Consider the following 20,328-nt stretch of genomic DNA (forward strand, 5'->3'; position numbering starts at 1 on the left):
CAGACAGGATGAATTTAATTATACAGTGGTGTCACTATTTAGTTGTCTCAGCTATAGTTATTTCTTGAGCCAACTCCTGTCAGGGTACAGCTACTTTTTTTGTGTGCTCTAGCTATGCCAAGAAGCAATAATTTAAATGGAAATAAATCATGTAGAAATAAGACACACATTTTTAACAGTGGGGACAGGTAAATATTGGAATAACTTACTTAGGGATGTAATGGAATCTCTGTCACTTGAAGTCTTTATGTCACAACAGGTTGTCTTTCCAAAAGATATGCTATAGTTCAGACAGAAGTTACAGCCTCGATGTAGAAATTATTTGGTGAGGTAGGTTCCCTGTTCTGGTTTTTTCAGGCAGGCAGACTAGATGATCATCATAATCCCTTCTGGTCTTAAAAATCATTGATTCTATAAGGTGCTCAGAATTGGTTTCTCCAAGCCTTACCCCAGTGTGCAATTCGACCAGTTTATACGTGGATCTGTCATGCTTGTATAAAGGCAGTGACTTGCATTTTGCATGAGTTACCTCCGTATCTCATTAGTATTGAAACACAAAAAAGTATATATTATCATTTAGAAAACAAACAAGAAGTGTTTGCTTATTATTTCAGTGTGTTTTCTGTTCAGTTGAATATATTAGTTGGACCAGAAGTGAAATAGCAGCCATTTCCATATGTTTAAAATTTGGGTTTTTAGCTGAGTTGGAAGGAAATGGTTTGTATTTCAAATTAAGAAAAATACATAATATGTAGTTTACAAAGTTATATTTTTAAATGAGAATTTCAAGAAATACTTTTCTTCTATATGTATTTAGGATAACAGCAGAAGAAGAGAAATTTAAAAAGGAATGGGAAGAAGATTGGAGGCCTAAAGAGCCACCTAAGCCTGTAAAAACTGTAACTGCAGACGTACATCCAGCCCCTACTCCTAAACACAGAAGTAAGTGACTGGTTCCATCCTAGTCAGTGGGCGAAACAGTTGTGTTTGAGGAACAATATTATGACTCAACAATGGTCATGGAGATGGAGTGTTTTCACCAGTTCAAATCTAACCTATGTCAGCCATGACTAAAACTTAACACCTGATGGCTGTTTGGAGGTCTATGAGAGATGAGTTTAGTTGTCTCCATCCAGTTCCCATTTAATAGACCTCTGTCACAAAACTCACTGCCACACTAACTGTCAGCCGTGTGCACAGTCTCAGCCAAGAAATGTGTTGACATGGAGACTGAACTTCCTACCATGATGATAAGCCCTCTAGGTCAGGGTTGAGCTGCATCGTGGGGGGGGGGGTGTATTTTGCTGTTGTCCAGGCTGTTTCTATTCAGGGAGCCTCAGTCTCCAGAGATGTCAACCTGGCACATTTCATGTGCACTAAAAGCAAGATTTTCTTTGAGCTGTTCTCAATCAGAGTTGCTATGTGCTCACTCTGAACACTTTTGAAAGTCTAGCCACTTCATTTAGGTGCCTAAAAAAACCTCAGCTCCCATTTGAAAATCTACCCAAAATTCTTTTATACCACGTGTGTGTATATGTGTGTGTGAATGACTTAGATGGAAATATGTTGCATTCATATGTTGAGCATTGGCCTGCTAAACCCAGGGTTGTGAGTTCAATCCTTGAGGGGGCCACTTAGGGATCTGGGGCAAAATCAGTACTTGGTCCTGCTAGTGAAGGCAGGAGGCTGGAAGGGACCTTTCAAGGTCCCTTCCAGTTCTAGGAGATGGGATATCTCCATTTATAAAAATAAAAAAAAAGCTCATCTGAGCTTTACCAACTGAAACATGTGGATCACCGTGGTCCAAGTCCACATGAAGTATCTGGTTTGTGTAAACCACTGCCAACCCTCCCCCTCAACTAGGACCCTAGACTCCTTACTTTTTAAGTCTTTGGAGGATGTGGGGATGGCTGCCTGGTGTCCTGTAAACTCCTTCCTGCTACTTATCTTTGAGGAGAGAGTAGTTATCCATCTTCCAGCACCTTCAGGTGATGCCTGGTAGGAAGATAATAAATGAACACCTTGTCCCCATCAAGGCCCACTGTGAGGCTGTTTGCCTCCTGACACCTGTCTGCTGACTCTGACATGGTTCCCAGCCCAGCAGAGCACCATTTGCAGAGTCCTGGGAAAGGGCATACTGCCTACTTATTGTACATAGAGCACTGAGTTAGTTAGGGAGCTTTGTTCAGCTTCAGTAATGCAAACCTTCCAAGACTTTACCTCCAAACTGAAAGGTCACACAAGTTGGTTGTACATGTATGGGACGATAACTTGGTATCATTAATGTGCATGACATCCCTGGTAACTACCAATTCTTCCACATGGATTATACTGCACATTTTATATCTAGGTGAGGATTTCTATGTGGCTAATTGGAGATGTCATAGCAGTCTAAACACATTGCCACAGTTTGCATCTATAAGATTGTACTACACTTTCTAATTCTTATAGCCTCTAGTCTTCAATTTGTGACTGTCAGTTTAGCAGCGTGTTAGGGTAATAAGGGAAATTCAATATTACTCATAGCTTCCTGTTTCTCTAAGGTGATCAGATAAGGACTCCTACAAAGAGTGGCAAAAATAATGTGAGTTGACAGATTCGTGCCAGTGATATGTTAAGGCTATCCCTCAAAACTTCTTTAACACCAGTCTGCAGAGCGCTTCCAGGTGGTTCACAGTTTCCATCTTGACCTGCATAGAAAGGGAATGCCAACTCACCAGCAGCACCCTCATCCCTCCCTGCCCAGACCTGGCAGAGCCCCCTCCGTGCATATGAGCTCTGTGCTGGGGGACCAGGAGAGGGAGGAGACTGAGTGAGTCAGGGCAGGACCAAAGGAATACATATTCTTTCCACCCCTACCTCCAGTCCACCCTTGTAGACCTTACTTGGGGCCGCATTATCTTTTCTGCATAAGGAACGCCAGGATATGCCACCAAGGACCAAAGCTGATGCATGGGCCCCAATCCTTGCAGATTCCTAGGGGCCTGCTCTGTTTGAGGATGAGCCCTGGACCATTTTCTGCAGGAGGAGATAAGCTCCATTCACCTTATGGGAATGTTGTGAGCATAAATTCTCCCCCTGCTGCTTTCCACATGGGATTGTGAAGGGGTCGGCTCTCCACAAGTGCGCATCCTTGTGTCTGGGAATTAGCTTTCATACCATCTGGTGCCTCTTCCATCAGTTGCTCATGCCGTGGCCCCTCTCTCTTTGAAGGGGAGGGATAGCTCAGTGGTTTGAGCATTGGCCTGCTAAACCTGGGGTTCTGCGTTCAATCCTTGAGGGGGCCACTTAGGGGATCTGGGGCAAAATCAGTACTTGGTCCTGCTAGTGAAGGCAGAGGACTTTTCAGGATGACTTTTTGGGATCTCTTCCAGTTCTATGAGATAAGTATATCTCCATATATTTATTTTATTTATTTTGAGACTTGGGTGCTTCCTCTTTGAGTTGGCCCTCTGGCCAGGTCACTATATGGTCTCCCTCCTTTCAGGTTAACAAAGTCCCACTGGACCAACTGTCCACATGCTGTCTTAGGCAGTCTTATATTCCAAGTCTATCTCCAGTGCCACTTTCCCAGTGGCTGGTAGGGGAACCTGAGCCTACCCATTACTCCAAATTCCAGCCCAGGGATCCTGTGACTAGCAACCTCAGTCTGCCCAATCTGACCTATTGCTTTTTCCCTGGACTCCTTCCTGCCACACCTCTCTCTTGCCTGTCTCTGGGTTTACCACCAGAGCTTCCATCACTCCCTATAGCTGCTTCATCCCTCTAGGCCACTTGTAAGACTCTCAAGTCCAGGGCAGGAGCCCAGGACTTGATCTTCTCCTTGTGCCTGGCCAATTCCCTTTCCCTCTAGGGAGTGACTATAGACCCTTTCCCATGATCACTTCCTGGCTTTATACTCCCCTTGGATTTCCTCTTCCCAGATGGGCTTCATCTGCCAGGCGGAGCATATAAGGTTAAGGGCCCCTCTTGGCCCACAATAACCCACTCAGGGCTAGTGTGGGGTGGACATCTCATCACAAGGATGGGTGATCTGGTCCCTAATTAGATTATATTTAACAGCTTACTCCTCTGTTGTTACTTAAGGCATTTCAATGTAATTAAGAATGTGGGTCTTTAATATCCTACGGAAACCAAAATGGGGTGAATTGTAGGAGTGAAAAAGAAATACCAGCCATGTCAACTAAAGCCTGAGAGCCCTGAAAACTCACTGCCACACTAGGACACTTCAAAAACGCATGTGCCTTCACTGAACCTGCAAAAGCTCACGTTTGCATGTTGATAGGTATTTGTGCATGCAAATAGGCTAACGATGATTACTATGGAGAGGCAATGTGGGCTAATGGGTAGAACACTGGACTGGGAGTCTATTCCCAGCTCTGCCACTGGCCAGCTGGGGTGACCTTGGCCAAGTCATCGCACCTCTGTGCCTCAGTTTCCCTTTCTTTAAAATGGAGATAATGATATTGATCTCCTTGTGTAAAGTGTTTTGAGATGAAGAGCATTATATAAGAGCTAGGGATTAGTACTATTATTTATTGTTATTACTGTTTTGCATTTGCAAATATGGGTCTTTTGTGTCTAATGCATGATCATTCTTGGGGGCACACTCATGTCCTGTGTTTAAACATTTGTCCCCTAAATAAATCAAGGGATCTAGTGGCTACTGTGACACACTTGTGCAAATATGCAGCACAGGCTCTAGCAAATATTTATTTCTTTAGAAATTGTAACAAAACTCTGAAAAATGCCCCAGTCTCCTGTACAATCTTGTAAATCACACTGTAAAGATCCAATACCTTTTAACTGCAGCAATAAACCTCTGAGCAAGCGGATCTTTTTTTAAAAAACCTACAATATTCCTACTCTGCTTGACAAATCAAATGCAGATCAGTTTGAAATTTTCAACTTTGTGAAATACAGATATGTTCAGGGATGGTTGAATTTCTCCAACAGTTGTAGAAAATATCTGTTCTTAGCAAATTATTCCCTTCAGTTTTTATACTTTACTGAAACCTGTTCTGAGTTTTATAGAAAGCGTGACTTAAATTTTCATTCTTCACGTGAAGAATGACTTTTGGAACTCAGGGTTTTGACTGATCTGCTGACTGTTTGCTGTTGGCATTCTGATGATTTTTTGCAAGTGGTATGAAAAATGAGACTGAAAAATGAGGGTTGAGCTTAGGCCCTTCTATGCTAAGGCCCTGATAAAGCAAAGCACGTAAGAATCTGCTTAACTGGAAGCATGTGAGCAGATCTACTTAGTGCTCAGTGGGACCACTCACATGGTTAAATGTATGCATGCTCATAAGTGTGTAGTGATTTGGGGCCTAAGACCTTTGTCTGGCACATAAAGCAAATACATTAATATCTTATGTGGACCAGAAACTAGAAGGAGACAAGTGTCAGAGGGGTACCCGTGTTAGTCTGAATCTGTAAAAAGCAACAGAGGGTCCTGTGGCACCTTTAAGACTGACAGAAGTAGTCTTGCATCTGAAGAAGTGAGGTTCTTACCCACGAAAGCTTATGCTCCCAATACTTCTGTTAGTCTTAAAGGTGCCACAGGACCCTCTGTTGCTTTTTAGAAAGAGACAAACACTCACATCTCCTACTGTGGATTCCATAAGGCTTGGACACACGTGTTCTTCACTTTTCAGTTGTCTAATCCATTCACACTGTGGTGTCGTTCCCCCCCACCACCTTTTCTGCTCCTGTTCCATCCTTTCCCCCTCTCTTATTCCTCACTCCTCCTTTTCCCTCCCCAGAAAATAATTTGTGCAAATGTTGTAGCCCTTACTAAGACAAAACTCCCTTGAAGTCTGAGGGCATTTTGCCTCAGTAGGATTTATCACAGGGAGCGGATCTGTTCAGTAAGAAACTGCTGTTTGTGCACTCTAACTTTTCATAGAAGTTCCCATTAGCTGTAAGCCTGGCTGCTGGACTGAGCTTTTCATAGGCAATTAGGATGGTTTGAAGCTTAACTTCTAGATAAAAGGCTAAATCAGGAACTGGTTAAACTAAAAAAGCCCAGATGCTTTGAAGCACTATTATGCACAACAGGAAGTAGGAAAGTAGTACTGGTAAGACACTAGACTGGAGCTCAGGCAATCTAGGTTCAATTCCTGACTCTGCCCCAGTATTCCTGCATGATCTTGTGCAAGTTGCTTAATCTTTCTGTGCCTCAGTTTCCCAGTCATAAAACGAAGGTGATGCTATTTCCTTTCTCCCACTGTTCATTTCTCTTGTCTATTTAAATTGGAAGCTCTTTAGGGCAGAGATTTGTTCTTACTGTGTTTGTGCAGTGCCTCCCGCAGTGGGGCCACAATCTAGGGGCTACTATAGTATAAGGGAAAGAGGTGGCGTTTCTCTCTGAAGTTAGACCCGAGATAACTGTTGATGGTCAAACTTCAGAGTAGCCACCAGGTTCCTCACCCAGCCTAGCTACAGTGCATTGCAGGCCATGGTGCTGTATGAAGACCTTATTTTCTTCAGGGTAAACCAGGAATTGATTATACCTTGGTTTTTTTCATGATATTTGCAGATCTCAGTGCGGTTCCCTTTTTACCTTGTGGAAACCTCAGTTACCCTATCACTTCTGTCTCCTCATTTCCTCCTTCCTTTGTTTCTTTAGTAGATTTAAAGGGAGTTGCACATGACCAACTTGCAGCAGATGACATGGATGGAGTGATCACGAAGCAGAACAAACAGGTTTGCTCTTCAGCCTTGGCTTCCTATCCTGATTCAGATTCTTCATACGTTTCGTTTCCTCTTGACAGTCAGTCTTGACACTGGACTGAACACTTTCTATTCTTGCTGCTTTCAGTTGCTAGGGCAGGACCCACAGTCCATTGGATGGTAAATGCTAGCAAAATTACAGAGCTCAGAATATGTATTGCTGCTATTGTGCTCTAGAGACACCTGAAATGAATACAGACACTGTCAGTAAATTTTAAAAAAGTGGATGCTATTAATTAAGCTTTGTATCATCAGCAAATTTATATACAAAAATAGAGTTACTGTATGTCCTATGCATTACCCAACAGTATGGTTTTAAACTTTATGAACTTGGCTTTAAGAAAATCTTTTTTTTTTCTTTTTTTTTTTTTCAAAACAAAAATACTTCATATGGGGAATGAAGGGTTTTGTTGTTTCCCTAAATGTTGTGCACAAGCTTGGATGTTTTTGAATCATTTATTTGATTTCATTCAATATGTTATTGCTAACAAATTGTTACAATGAATATAAAGCAATAGGCATGACAATGTGTGTCTAATAACAATGAGAATGACTGTCCGGTTTTGTATAGAGGCTGGCTGTTGCATCTGTTTCGTTTCACATAAAAAGTTTATCAATAAGGTAAACATGTTAGTAAATGTACAGATGCTGCTTTTTGATCAAATTTGATAAAGGAACTGTCATTTAATACCATCATGTAATACAATGCAACACTGCAGACATTTAATACCATTATTATTTTGCCTTCAAATAGCTTTTAACCAGTTACATATGGACCCAGGTTGATCTAAACCAGTTCTGGATTTTTCTCCAGCAAATATTTTTCCTTTGCTTTTTTTTATAGCTTTTGGATGGTTTTATCGATATGAAGGGAAATTTCCCACAATTCGCAAGGTACAAAGTGTGTAGAGATATAAGTGAAAATTTGCTGTGGGTTTTGCATTTGAAATTACTTCTTTCTCTCCTCTGTATTTTTTTTAAATAAATTGTACAGCAATGTACATTTATTTCTAAGTGTGGCAATATGTGACCGACTATCTTACTTCATACGGATTCAGTATATTCAAATGCTTTCTCATTTAACATGTGCATGTACAAGCAAGTTTCTTTGGAGTGCAGCTAGAGGGGCTGATCTTTGAAGTACTGAGTGCTCTCAACTCCCACTGATTGCAATGGGAACTGATAGCTAGCCATACCTTTCAGGAGGTGCTCAACACATTGGAAGACTGGACCAATGGGATGCTCCCCTTTGCAAATCTTATGCTCCCCATAAGCCTTTGAAATAGTGCTTAAAAGGGAGATTTTCAGAGGCAAAAAATAAATGGGAATTGAGTGCCTAGTTCCCATTTGTGCCTTTGGAAATTTACCAGTAAGTGGGAGTTTACGTGGTGAATAGACCTTTAAACAGAAATGAATTTGACTCATAATGGAAGAAAACAATCAATACATACTTTTAAAATTTGGTAAACAGGGTAATATATTTTAAGTATCATCTCTAAAGCATGCAGTAGTGTTTCAAATAATATTCTGTTCCTCTTGGTACATTCTTCTTCTTTTCTTTTTCAGTATCTTTTGACACTATTATGAACATTATATTACTGATGTCTACCAGGTTGATGATCAAAACCAATTAGGGACTTAATGGTGGAGCCATCATAGAGCCAGAGCCAGATCCTGCATTGCTTCTACATCAATTCATTTATAGTTTTGGGTGTGCAAGGAAATCCAGATCATAGCCTGGACTTGTCAGCTATATCTACCACAGTCACCATTTAAAAGGTCATCTTTTACTACAAGCCACAATTATTTCTGTTTGCATAGGATAGGAAACGTCTGCAACATCTCAGATACCACTTGTTGCTGTTGGTTAACGTTAACATGTCAGTGCTGACCACCATGTGGACTCAGAACTGTATCTCATACTCTAGCCAACATCAATACAGTTGGTTATATGGCAGAAAAACATAAGGTGTGCTGTAAAAGTGCAAATTGATTTTACTGCCCAAGTTATTCTGTATAATTATATGCTTTGCACCTCTATATGGTTAGAAGTTCTCAAAGCACTTGGAAAATATTAAAGGGCTAATCTACCTACTATGCAAATCTACGCACACGATAGACTAAAAACTTGAAAAAATGTATTTTTAATCTAAACTATTTTTATTTTGTGTCTTTAAAATGTTTCAGCCCACACAAAAACAACAAACCAATTTTTGTAAAAGAAATTCACTTCCTATTAAAGATATTTTTAGTACAGAGCAAATTGCAAACAGTGAATTATGAATCCATTAAAAATGATCTATGGAAGGGATGGCTCAGGCTCTGTAGAGTTTGACTTGAGCTATGGTAGTGCGTTCAGCTAAGATTAATGGGAACACATTGCTATTCTACAGCACCAGTATCATACAGAGAGCTCAGTGTGAGTCTTCATCTACCGTTATAAAATGTTACCATCTATCACATGAACCATACTATATTTACCATTCTTTGTAAAGAATGAAGTAATGTCCCAGTGAATGGTGTGAACAGTAACTAGCTCTAAACAAAACATGAAAACATTTGTAATACAAACTAAACATCATGGCTAAAACACGGGCATTAGAAATTAGGTGTTTGCTGCTACTAAATCATTTTCACAACATAGTCATTTTACCTGTTAAGGTTCATCTTTGCGACAATAGCCAAATTAATTGTGAAGCAAATACAATACAACCTCACTGATCGCAGCAATGCCAAGATCTAATCACTCACCCATCAGGGCAGGTCTTTTTTACCAGCAAGAAGAATGCCTGTCTATTTTTTTTAATCCTCCAAATGGTTATTGCCTAGATTAGGGGTGTGAGCTGCTACATTTCACTCCAGTATCGCAGGGCTGATAAATTAATCCCGTTATGCAGAGAATGATTGTAGCATGATTGTCACTGTGCCCTGGGTTCCCCAAACCACAGTTAAGAGCTATTGGCTGAAAAGAGGAACAGCTCATGCTTCCTCACTGTGCTGTGTCTCCTCTAACAACCAAGCCTGGAGCACAGCCTCTCACTGCACTGGCAGTCTTTAAGAAACCAGCCAGCTCCTCTTCACTGTGCAGCTTTGGGCATGGGGAAACTGGAGTATGCAGGCTATCCTCTTGCACTACTACCTGGCCTCAGGGAACCCAGCGGATGGTCACTGTAATCAGGGGAGCAGGTTTTCTTTCCCTGACAACTAGAGCACAGACTTCAAAGTCTCTATCCAGAAGTTTCAGGGGCCTTTAGTTGCACTGTTTTAAAGCCAAGAATAAATTATCATACATGTAACTCGTATGATTGCTTTGTGCAGTGTTAGCTCATCTTTAAGTGGCCAGTGCATGTGAGAACATTTAATCCTGTAGCTCCCATTTGCCATCCCTAAAATTCAGACACACTGCCTCCTTAGTACACTGCACTGATCTAAGCCTTTTCTTTGCAATTGTTTGCTCTGTCTTTCCTAATGCATGTTATGCGGTGCTTTGGATGTGTGATGCAATAAAGGCTTTTTGCAGGCTAAAAGGGAAGGGTTCACTCCTACATGTAAATACATGAGCACTTGTGTGAAAGCCATCATGAAATTAATGACAAACAGAAGGGTGAGAAATGATGACTTTATGGTAGACTATTTATGAATATCATAACTCTCACTTACAACCCCAGCATACCCACATGCTGAAATTTTATAGAAGAGGAAAGAAGTATTTAACAGTACCAACATTGTATGATCCTTAAGTGATGCATAGGCCTTCTGTTTGCCTTCTGAATAAGAATGAATTTCACCCAATATGATGGGGACTGGTTTTTAGAATTGTTTTAAAAACAACCACCACACTTATGCATACATACAGAAAGTGGCTAATTTTCCAAGACAGGTTTTCCTGTATGTAAAGGCTCAATTGAGCTCAAAGTTTTGCAGTGTTCTAAGCCATTGTAAAGTATACACACTACTATTTTGTGTAATAAAAAAAAAACTCCCAGAAAGGGAAAGAGAGAAAGAAGTTGAAGAGTGACAGTCTGTGTGAACAGAAAAAGTGTAAAAAGGAACTGGAGTTTGAGCAAAAACTTGCCAAAGAAAAAGAAGGGATGTTGGAAAAAGAAAAACAGCTGAAAATCAACCGGCTTGTACAAGAGGTATGTTGTGATAAGTGTTGGACTATATTTCTTTATAATTTTATTATTTCCTTCTATTTTATCCTGCTTTCCTTCTGCAGGCAAAACTCTTTGACTCTCATGGGTGTCTAGGACCCAATTCAGCAAGGTATTTGAGCATGTGTCTAACTCAAAACGCGTGTAGTCTCATTGACTTAAAAGGTACCTTATGGTACTTAAGGTACCTTGCTGAGGTGGGCCATTGCCTTGTCTGCAGATGTGGGTTATTTAAAATAACAAATTACGGATCTTGTTCAGTATACCTGGCAACAAGTGAAGAATACTAAGCTTATGTTGAGATCAGTGCCCACCTTTTTCCTTTTCTTAGCTTGCTTTTTTTGTAATAAAAATATAAGTATCTGTAAAAATGAAAAGCAGGAATTCAGTGCAAGACAAACAGAAAAAAAAGAACTACTAAAAATCAGAAACAATATGACCTTAGCAAATGAAGAAAATGTTTATATTGAGGTAACAAAGCATAGTACTATGTTGGATGTAAAATTAAAGGGAGGACAGTTCTTTTCAAACAAGGCATGCACTTAAAAATAGAGAGGAGAAATTATAGCAAACTGCAATAAAAGGAAATGGGAGGAAAGTAGAATATGGTGTGGGATTTGGGGGATTTTGTAGAAAGTTTATTAAATCTTTGCATGTCAAAAAGACAGTGGCCCAAATTATCTGCTAGTATAACGCTATTGGTTTCCGTGGAGAGTTTGTTCTAATGTGTCAGATACTTAAAAAACACAGGATAACAAAATACACTATTCTGTTGCTAAAGGATGAGAAACCGTATCCTGAGCTTTCTTATTCACAAGAGCACTTCTTCCTCAGATGGGTAGCCCTACTGGTTTAAAGACTACAGTACTCTCACATGGGATATTTAGGGGTTTTCAAGGACAGGCCTAATGGAAGGCAGTGAAATAGAAAATGATTCACAAGAGCGTGATTGTTTTTTCAGAAAGTGTTTTAAAGTCAAATACATGTTGTATCTTCTAATCTTGTGTGTGGTGTAAACCCATTAACCTTTTTTTATGCCACGGTGATATGACTAAGGTATCTGAGACAGAGCGAGAAGATCTGGAGGAATCAGAAAAGGTTCAGCACTGGGTGGAAAGACTTTGTCAGACACGGTTAGAACAAATCTCCTCTGTGGAGAATGATTCTCCTGAGGTAAAAGAAAGCTCTTGCTTATCCCTCCATTGTGATATCTAAATGACTTTTGTATGTTTCATAGAGAGGCAGGGAGGTTTTGCAGGGTGTCAGTGAGAAGAACCTCTTCCGTTCTTTCCCTTTTCAGCCTTTAAGATTGACATAGACGGTATTTAGCATTTGACATCTGCACATTTTTCAGGGCGCTATCTTCTTTGGGAAATGCATTGCCATTGGTAAATGTGACCACATGACATCCACTGAAAAGTAGCGTGAGCACTTGACAGTTCTGTATCCTGTTAGCTGACCCTGCTAGATTGGCTAGGATGGCTTTTGCTAGCCATATTCAAACTCAAGGCTATGAGGACGTTACCACCTGAAATAATGATGCTTTCCAGGCAAGAGTGCTCTGAGGATGGAATCATTGATATTCAGGATCTTGAATGCATCCTAGTACCATGGAGAGATCGGGATAACAAAGGGCCAAATCATATCCTCACTTGAAATTATGTAAGGGAAGGACACAAAAGCTGAGGGAACTCTACAAGAGTCACTTAATAAACTTTCATTCAAATCTTCCCCTTAAAGGGGAGGAGTTTGAGAAGAGGGGGCACATAGAGAAAGGTTTATGGCCTTATAAATCCATATCCACAGAGATGTTTTCCCACCATCCTGCTGCTCTGGCTCCCCTCCCAGCACAGCTGCTTCAGGATGACTTCCCTTGGGAATGAACAATAGCAGCTGCAGAGAGAACGCATGGTGATCTCCAACTTGGATAATTCTAGAGTCAGCAGAGAGCAGCTGGTCCTCTGTTTCTCCTGGCCCAGTGCCCAAAGCCATGTGGCTGTCCAATGGAAGAGTCTCTTGAGGAGAGGGATATGTTTCTGCAGAAATTCCCCATACCTTCTGCACTCACTAGCTGCAATCTGATGGATTGCAGTCCCCTTCAGTGGTGGAAATGAAGGGGGCATGATATTGGGGCCAAACTCCTTGACATATTTTCAGAGCTCTGCTGCTCGGAACTATTTACTAGCACACTACTGTATTTAGGCTGCCACTAATTACTTTATTACCGTAAAACTATTTGAGGAGATTAAACTGGTATAAATCAAGAGAACAGGTTGGTTTTGAGGGATTAACCTGTTTGAGCTATTAACAGCCATTATGTATTATTATTTGTTATTAATTGTAATATATCCTTAAAACAAGCAGCAGTTCCCAAGGGTTGAAGAGCAGCCTCTTAGATGGTGGAGCCACTCTATGGTACTTAGTTGAGACTATCATTATGGACAGAGCAGTAATCCAGCTGAAGAAGTAAAGTCAAATAAGACTAGGATAAATATCTTGGTTTCTCTAGGGGTAATTTATGCCTCTTTAATCATTCCTCCAGGGAGTGGACAAAATAGTGGATAAGAGAATACTGATTAAGTGAACTTTCACAAACATTTTAATATGATCCATGACAAATGACTACCGGAAACATTTAGACCACATTCATATAGAATCCCTTCTCCACTCCCCCAAATCCGGATTAATGTACTCACTTCTTCAGAACATCTAGTTCCTGTATTGATTCCTGTGGAGTTCATAAGGCCAGCAAGGACTCAAGCTCTGCATGGGCTACTCTGCATTGTCTAAGCTCTGCATAGATTTGCTTGGACAACACCAAACTCATTGAGACTAAATCAAGCACTTCCCCTCCTCCCACATATGTGCTCCACTATCTTGCATATAGCTTCCACCCACCAGGACATCCAACACCATCACTATCACATACACAATCCAGGTGGATGTACTTCCAGAACTGCTTATCAGACACTCAGGACTCTAGGGTGGTATTAGGTTGGCTGGGTATTTTAACCGTGAATTCCCTAGCACTCTATTTTTTCTCTTTAAACTTCAGTGCTGATTAAGGATTTTCCCCTTATTGATATGTATTTACAACCTTTACTCCAGATTCATGGCTTTTTTTTAATCTGGTCTGGAAATCCTTTTAAATGACTTTAGAATTTCAGGAGCTGCTTGTAAAGTGCTCTCCTCTTACATCAGCCACTTTTGCAATGAGCATTTTTTTCCTGTTTGTTTTGCTTTTTGTGTCTGCTCTTTTTATTTCCCCAGCACAGCAATTATGTACTGTATTTCTATTAACTGTATTTTTTTTAAACTGGGGTAAGTGCTCTTTGTACTTAAAAAGGCTTCAGGAAAAAGTTGTGTACAGGTTTTTTTAATAAGAACCCAAGACCTTACAGTACTGAGTTAATTATAGCTTGTGGTGTCCTGCTACTTGCCTTTAGTTTGTTCAGGTCCATTATAGGCAAGTGCATGGTTAAGGTAGATCTCTGTTGTCATTACACCAGCTGACAAGTGGACATACTTCTGCTTCTCCTTCTGCTACATCAGTGCGGAGGTTTGCAGGTGGTCTGCAGCTTCACACCACAGACCTTGATGATATTAACCTGGATGAAGTTGACAAGCCTACAAAACGCATAGCACCTCTCCCTCCAACACCTCACACAACTTCTGCAACATCAGCAGCTCATCCACTTTCTTCACCAAATGTCCCATCTTCAAGAGGTCCAGCCCCTTCACCTTCTGCAGCTTCACGGGTGACTTTATCATCATCCACTGGGATGCATTCTCCCCCACCACCTCCCCCTGCCTCCTTACCCAGTCAACCCACTGGATCTCTCTGTCTACCATACACCCTGTTAGACGAGAGAATGGGAAACCACAGTTACCATTCTTCTGGCCCTACAGAGTCCTTGAATGGCTGGGAAGCAAAAAATTACAGAGGAAGATCTACGTTTGGACCTATTAGCTCTCAGAATAATGAAAAGACCTACTTATCAAGTCCAAAGGTATAATTTAATTATATTCTCCTCTCATTGCATATACATCATTCTCATTAGTGATGTGTACAAATAGCAGGTGGAGAATATTTGTGTGTTTGTTCTGCATAATGTTCCAGATCTTCTGCATGCAAATATCTTTTGCAGAATGCATTAATTAATAGCATCTTTTGTGCTTGACCATTATTAACTATAGCCCATCATATTTTAAATACAAAGAAATCATGTGACCTATTTAACTATATCTGCACAGAAAAACAAAAAGTAGATTATTTTGTAGTTGAATGAGATATAAAGTATCTATAAAGTAGAATATTAGTATTCAGCTAATATGGTTTAAATATGACCCTGAATTGTTTTACTCAGGGAAAGTAGTGGACAGAGAACAATTAGGTTGAAGTCACATGCTCAGAAACTTTTGAACTCTTAAGTGAGCACCAATAGTAATCCTTTGATGGGAACAAGGCCAAACATTCTTACTACAAATCTGAGGGTTTGTCATTTTAGTAGTAAGTTTTCTGGGGAAATACTCTGATTGTCCCTTATTACAAACTCACTAGGTTTATTCAAAAAGAGGGTCTATACTGAATATTTCAAAAAATTCATATATTAAATCCCATTACTCGGGAAAATATTTCTGTGACTTCATCATACGAGTACTTTTCTTTACTAAGGACTATAACATCAGGCACACACTCAAATCTTTGTAATAAAAGATCTTTCTGCAGATATTTTATACTAGTTTCAAACAGTTCAGCTGGGACCCTTTGTGGTAGTTTTTCTGCTTGTTTTTCTGCATGGATTCACTGCATTGTGTGCCGTGGTTTTCTGCAAGATCATTTGGAATAATAATGACTGTGTTGTGGGTATTGCAGCTGAACAGGGGAAGGACAAATGGGCAAAGGATTGAAATGACTTCTTAGTTCTCTGTGAAAATGTGCAGATTATTTCTATTTAAAGGATAGTTTTAGAAGAGTGAATTATGAATCTTTGTTTTGTTATAAACATAGTCTGATTATTGAGGGGACTCCATAAACATAGTTTATAATCACATTTTAGCTTCTCTGGAATTAGAACAACTGCTACATCTTTTTATGGAAGGTGGGTTTTCTAAATGTGGTTCTCAACCTTTTTGGGCTCAGGAGCCATTTATAAATGTTTATAGCCTGTCGTAACCCAATAAATATTCTGGGGGTGAGGGCCCTGGGTGGTTTCTAATCCACATTAGGCAGCTAAATAAGTGACCTAATCTTCAAAAGTTCTAAGCACCCACCAGCTGCCACCAAACTCAATAAAGGGTAGGTCTGAGAGGAGATTTTTGCTCTTAATAAAATATTAATATTGGGCCAATCTTACTCTATTATATGCATATAAACCCATTGTTTTGTCTTCAGTGGGGTTTCACATCAGAATCTGGCCTAGCTGTATAGCTCAATTACTAAAGACAGGTAGATTATCCCACTCTGCCTATTATGGGGTTTTTTACACCTTCCTCTTACATGTCTGATACTAGAACACAGTGGAACACATGGACCTTGGGTTTGGTCCAGCTGAGTTCAGAATCTGGCCTGGTGTGCCTGTTTCCTTCTTAAATAGCTTTGTGTTTCGCCCAAATAATATAAACTAACATTTGATGTTCCCAAAGAAGTAACTGGTTTCCTTCCTTGTATCTCATCCTCTGAAAACATTAACTGACTCGGTTACTCCCAATCAACTGAATAAATCTATCTGATTTTAAATACAAGACCCTGTTGTTAGACCAGCCAAAGTTGAAGTAAACAAAGATTTATTATTCTGGTCTCATAAACATCCTTTCCTAATGTTATACAAATAGGTTTCTAAATCTTTTCAGCATCAATAATTTTCTTCACCGTGGCCATTTAATTGCAAGTTCTTCCAGGTGCTTGCCAGTGCTGAAGGAGTGAAATTACCTGTCAAATATTATTGGCTATGAACTGTTCATAGATGTGGCATGAATTGATTTGAGCATCATAAGTATGATTAGTAGATATGCAGTAATGAAGCTATTATTGTTTAGGGTTTACGAAACACTTCTCATGTTGGCAAAATATCATCTGCATCAAGCAATCCACTGGTATGTCATGAACTTTTTTATGAACTTTCAATGTAATGTTAGTGTCAAGGAATTTTAAAAGGGGATGATTTCCCCCCTTGAAAAATGACCATCATATCTTTGGATTCCGATGTGTAAGGCAGTCATTGCATTTACAAGATACCTGGTAATATCACCCTCCATGTACCAATTAGCAGTGCTAAGCTCTAAGAGTATAAAAGACTTTCTCAACAATGAGTCTTCACATTTCAACAGTCTCAGAAATATAATCTTGAAGCATGCATGTTGCATGTACCAATATTTTTTCTGTGTACTGTGTATTTGTGTTTCTGTCAGGGAGACACACAACATAGTTACAATTCTATGTACTTTAAATGCAGTTTGGGATGGCGTCACAGCTGAAAAATATAGCCCAATATAACCAATCTTCGATTGTTTTACTGAAAGTGTATGTAGACATGTAAGCTAGCACCAAAGATATTCCAAGATTCCTGTGTTTGGGAAAGGTCTATCAGTGATAAGCAACTTCCAAGTATCAGACCAGTATCTCTTCATATCCCCTTGATGTCTTCAAATGTGAAAACATCACTAGTTTGTCATAGAAAGAATGAATAAAGGAAAAAGAAATTCACTTTGGTCCCTCCAAAATAGTGATGGTTCATACAGCTACTCATATTCCTAAGCGAGTGTGATAGAGAGCTATTTTTCAGAACACCCATTTGCCTGAAAACAGCTCATATTGGTTTTGATTCAAGACTGTCCAGATCTGAGTTTCTTCCACTAGGCCACTCTGTAGAGCCAGGTTTCTGGAAGTAAGTGAGACTCCTGGAGATATTATCCTGATCCAGAGTAACTTCAGAAAGTTGATCGCTAGGAACACTACGCTACTCCAGGGAATTCCCTGGTGACTTTCAAAGACCTGGCTGCAAAACTTTTCTCTAAATTCTAAAAAATACTCCTTTTTGCTGTAAAAATGGGATTGTGTAACCAATTTACTGGAAAGTATTCCAATCATTTCCATAGTAACAGCTTGTACTACATGCATGATATCTGGAATACATCATGTTTCCTATGAGAAATGTCAACCGGAGTTGCTGGAGCTGAGTCAGAATCTAAACCCATAGGGCTCAGTCCTGAACTCTTTAATCAGACAAGACTCTCATTGACGTCAGTGGGAGTTTTGCCTGAGTAAGGAGTGTAGGATCAGGCACCTAATTTGTACATGTCAGATGATTAACTCTGAAATGCCTCAGAGTATCTACTGTATTTCATAGAGTAAAGGGACTAATTACTGTGACTAACTCTTGATCTTAGCCCAAGATGAGTGATTTTTAATACGTTTCTAATGGAATAATAATAATAATAAATTACAGGCCTGGTGAATTTCACTTTAGAAGATCCGTTTAGCCACCTGACTGCCATATATCTTTAACAGTATCACAATTCCAATTCAGGTTCGCTGTCTCATTACATTCATTGTTTTAGCATTACTTCTTTAGCTCTTAAATCAGTTCACTGCCTCTATTGGATAAGTGCCAAATGCAGGGATAAAATTTTCCATCATCCCTCTGAAGTAATGGTTTAAGGAAGAGAAGCCATTATTTAGATCTACCAGGAATTACATTATGTTTTGTCTTATTGTCATTGTAGATCAGTTAATAAAATACTTCTGACAGCAATTTGTTATACTAGTGGCAATAAGTTCATAGCGATGAAGTGATGTATATTGTGGTGCCACTGCAATATGATTGGTTTGCACAAATTGCATTATCTGTAATTTTCTTAAATTGAACCCCGATAGCAATTTGCTCCAAGCCCACCTACCCAGCGTCACCCAGTGGTACCTATAGTCTCTAAGCCAGTCATGCTGCAACCTGATCCTAATTTTATGGTCAGGCCAACAATCAAACCGGAGGCCCTGGTAAGCCTTTTCTAATATTCTTCTCTGAGTGCAGTAAAGTTGTAGGAATTTTTCTTGTTGAATTGTCTTTAAAGGGTCAAAGTTTGTCCTTGTGTTCTCCTAACCATAAACCACGTTGAATTGTTCTGAATAATCAGATGGTAAGTGTTAAAGGTCTGAGTGTGACTTTGTGAATAACAGTCACTCTTTCTCACAGCAAGGAGTTTAGAGGGGGGTTTTATATATTTTTATTTTTATTTCATACATTGTTTTGATTTTATCATTTGTGTATTCATTCATTCATTCATTCATTCAAAAAGTCAAATTTGCCATAAGTGGCAAGATTGTCAATGTTAATTTTTGCCTTTACAAGGAAACAAAATTTATATGATTTATACACATTTCAAATTCTTTCCTTCCCAAGGAAAAGATAGTAGACTGGTATTGTGGTTGTCCCTTTAAGTGTTAAGTGTTACACAAGTAGATTTTTTTTCACATCTGTTTCCAGTGTATATAAAGATGTATTGTGCTCTGACCAAAATCTTAGACTAAAAGTGTTTGTGCTAAAACTTGCAGTGGTCCCTGGAATTTTGTGGTATTAGGGACTTCCTTTTGTTTGTTTTAAACCTGCTGCCTATTAATTTCATTTGGTGACCCCTAGTTTTTGTGTTATGAGAAGGAGTAAATAACACTTCCTTATTTACTTTCTCCACACCAGTCATGATTTTATAGACCTCTATCATATTCCCCCATTAGTTGTCTCTTTTCCAAACTGAAAAGTCCCAGTCTTATTAATCTCTCCTCATACGGAAGCCGTTCCATATCCCTAATCATTTGTGCTGCCCTTTTCTGAACCTTTTCCAATTCCAATTTATCTTTTTTTGAGATGGGGCGACCACATCTGCACGTAATATTCAAGCTGTGGGCATACCATGGATTTATATAGAGGCAATATGATATTTTCTGTCTTATTATCTATCCCTTTCTTAATGATTCCCATCATTCTGTTCGCTTTTTTGACTGCCGCTGCACATTGAGTAGATGTTTTCAGAGAATTATCCACAATGACTCCAAGATCTTTCTTGAGTGGTAACACCTAATTTAGACCCCATCATTTTATATGTGTAGTTTCATTGCAATGTTGCCTATTATATCATGAGTGATGCTAGTATGATAGGTCCTGATCCAATGCCCATTGAGATCAGTAGAAAGCCTCCTTAATGATGAAAAATAAATCACATCGGCACTTAAAATTCTTGAATTACAGGGTTGTGTTATGAATTCTAAACTCTAAAAATTAGCTTGCATGTTATCCATAATTGCCATTTATTAAAATATTCAGAACGTTCTGCTTTAATAATATAGTGATTCTTGTTCCTCTGTTTTCAACATTACAATTAAATCAGATACAGTAGCTGTTTAATGATCATTTTTTATCAAAAACACGTTCAGCCCAGAACTGCT

At 39.5% G+C, this 20,328-nt stretch overlaps 1 protein-coding gene across 1 annotated transcript in view; it reads left to right on the forward strand.

Annotated features, from left to right (window-relative positions):
- USH1C (USH1 protein network component harmonin) overlaps positions 1-20,328 on the forward strand; it is a 91,110-nt gene that overhangs the window by 49,935 nt on the left and 20,847 nt on the right. The window contains exons 14-19 of the mRNA XM_065403359.1: positions 818-942; positions 7,580-7,629; positions 10,722-10,874; positions 11,946-12,062; positions 14,399-14,899; positions 18,766-18,885. Coding sequence (XP_065259431.1) covers positions 818-942; positions 7,580-7,629; positions 10,722-10,874; positions 11,946-12,062; positions 14,399-14,899; positions 18,766-18,885 — 1,066 coding nt within the window. The remainder of the gene's footprint in view (positions 1-817; positions 943-7,579; positions 7,630-10,721; positions 10,875-11,945; positions 12,063-14,398; positions 14,900-18,765; positions 18,886-20,328) is intronic.

Source organism: Emys orbicularis, chromosome 4 (genome assembly GCF_028017835.1).
Source record: "Emys orbicularis isolate rEmyOrb1 chromosome 4, rEmyOrb1.hap1, whole genome shotgun sequence".
In the NCBI taxonomy this organism is placed as follows: Eukaryota; Metazoa; Chordata; order Testudines; family Emydidae; genus Emys; species Emys orbicularis.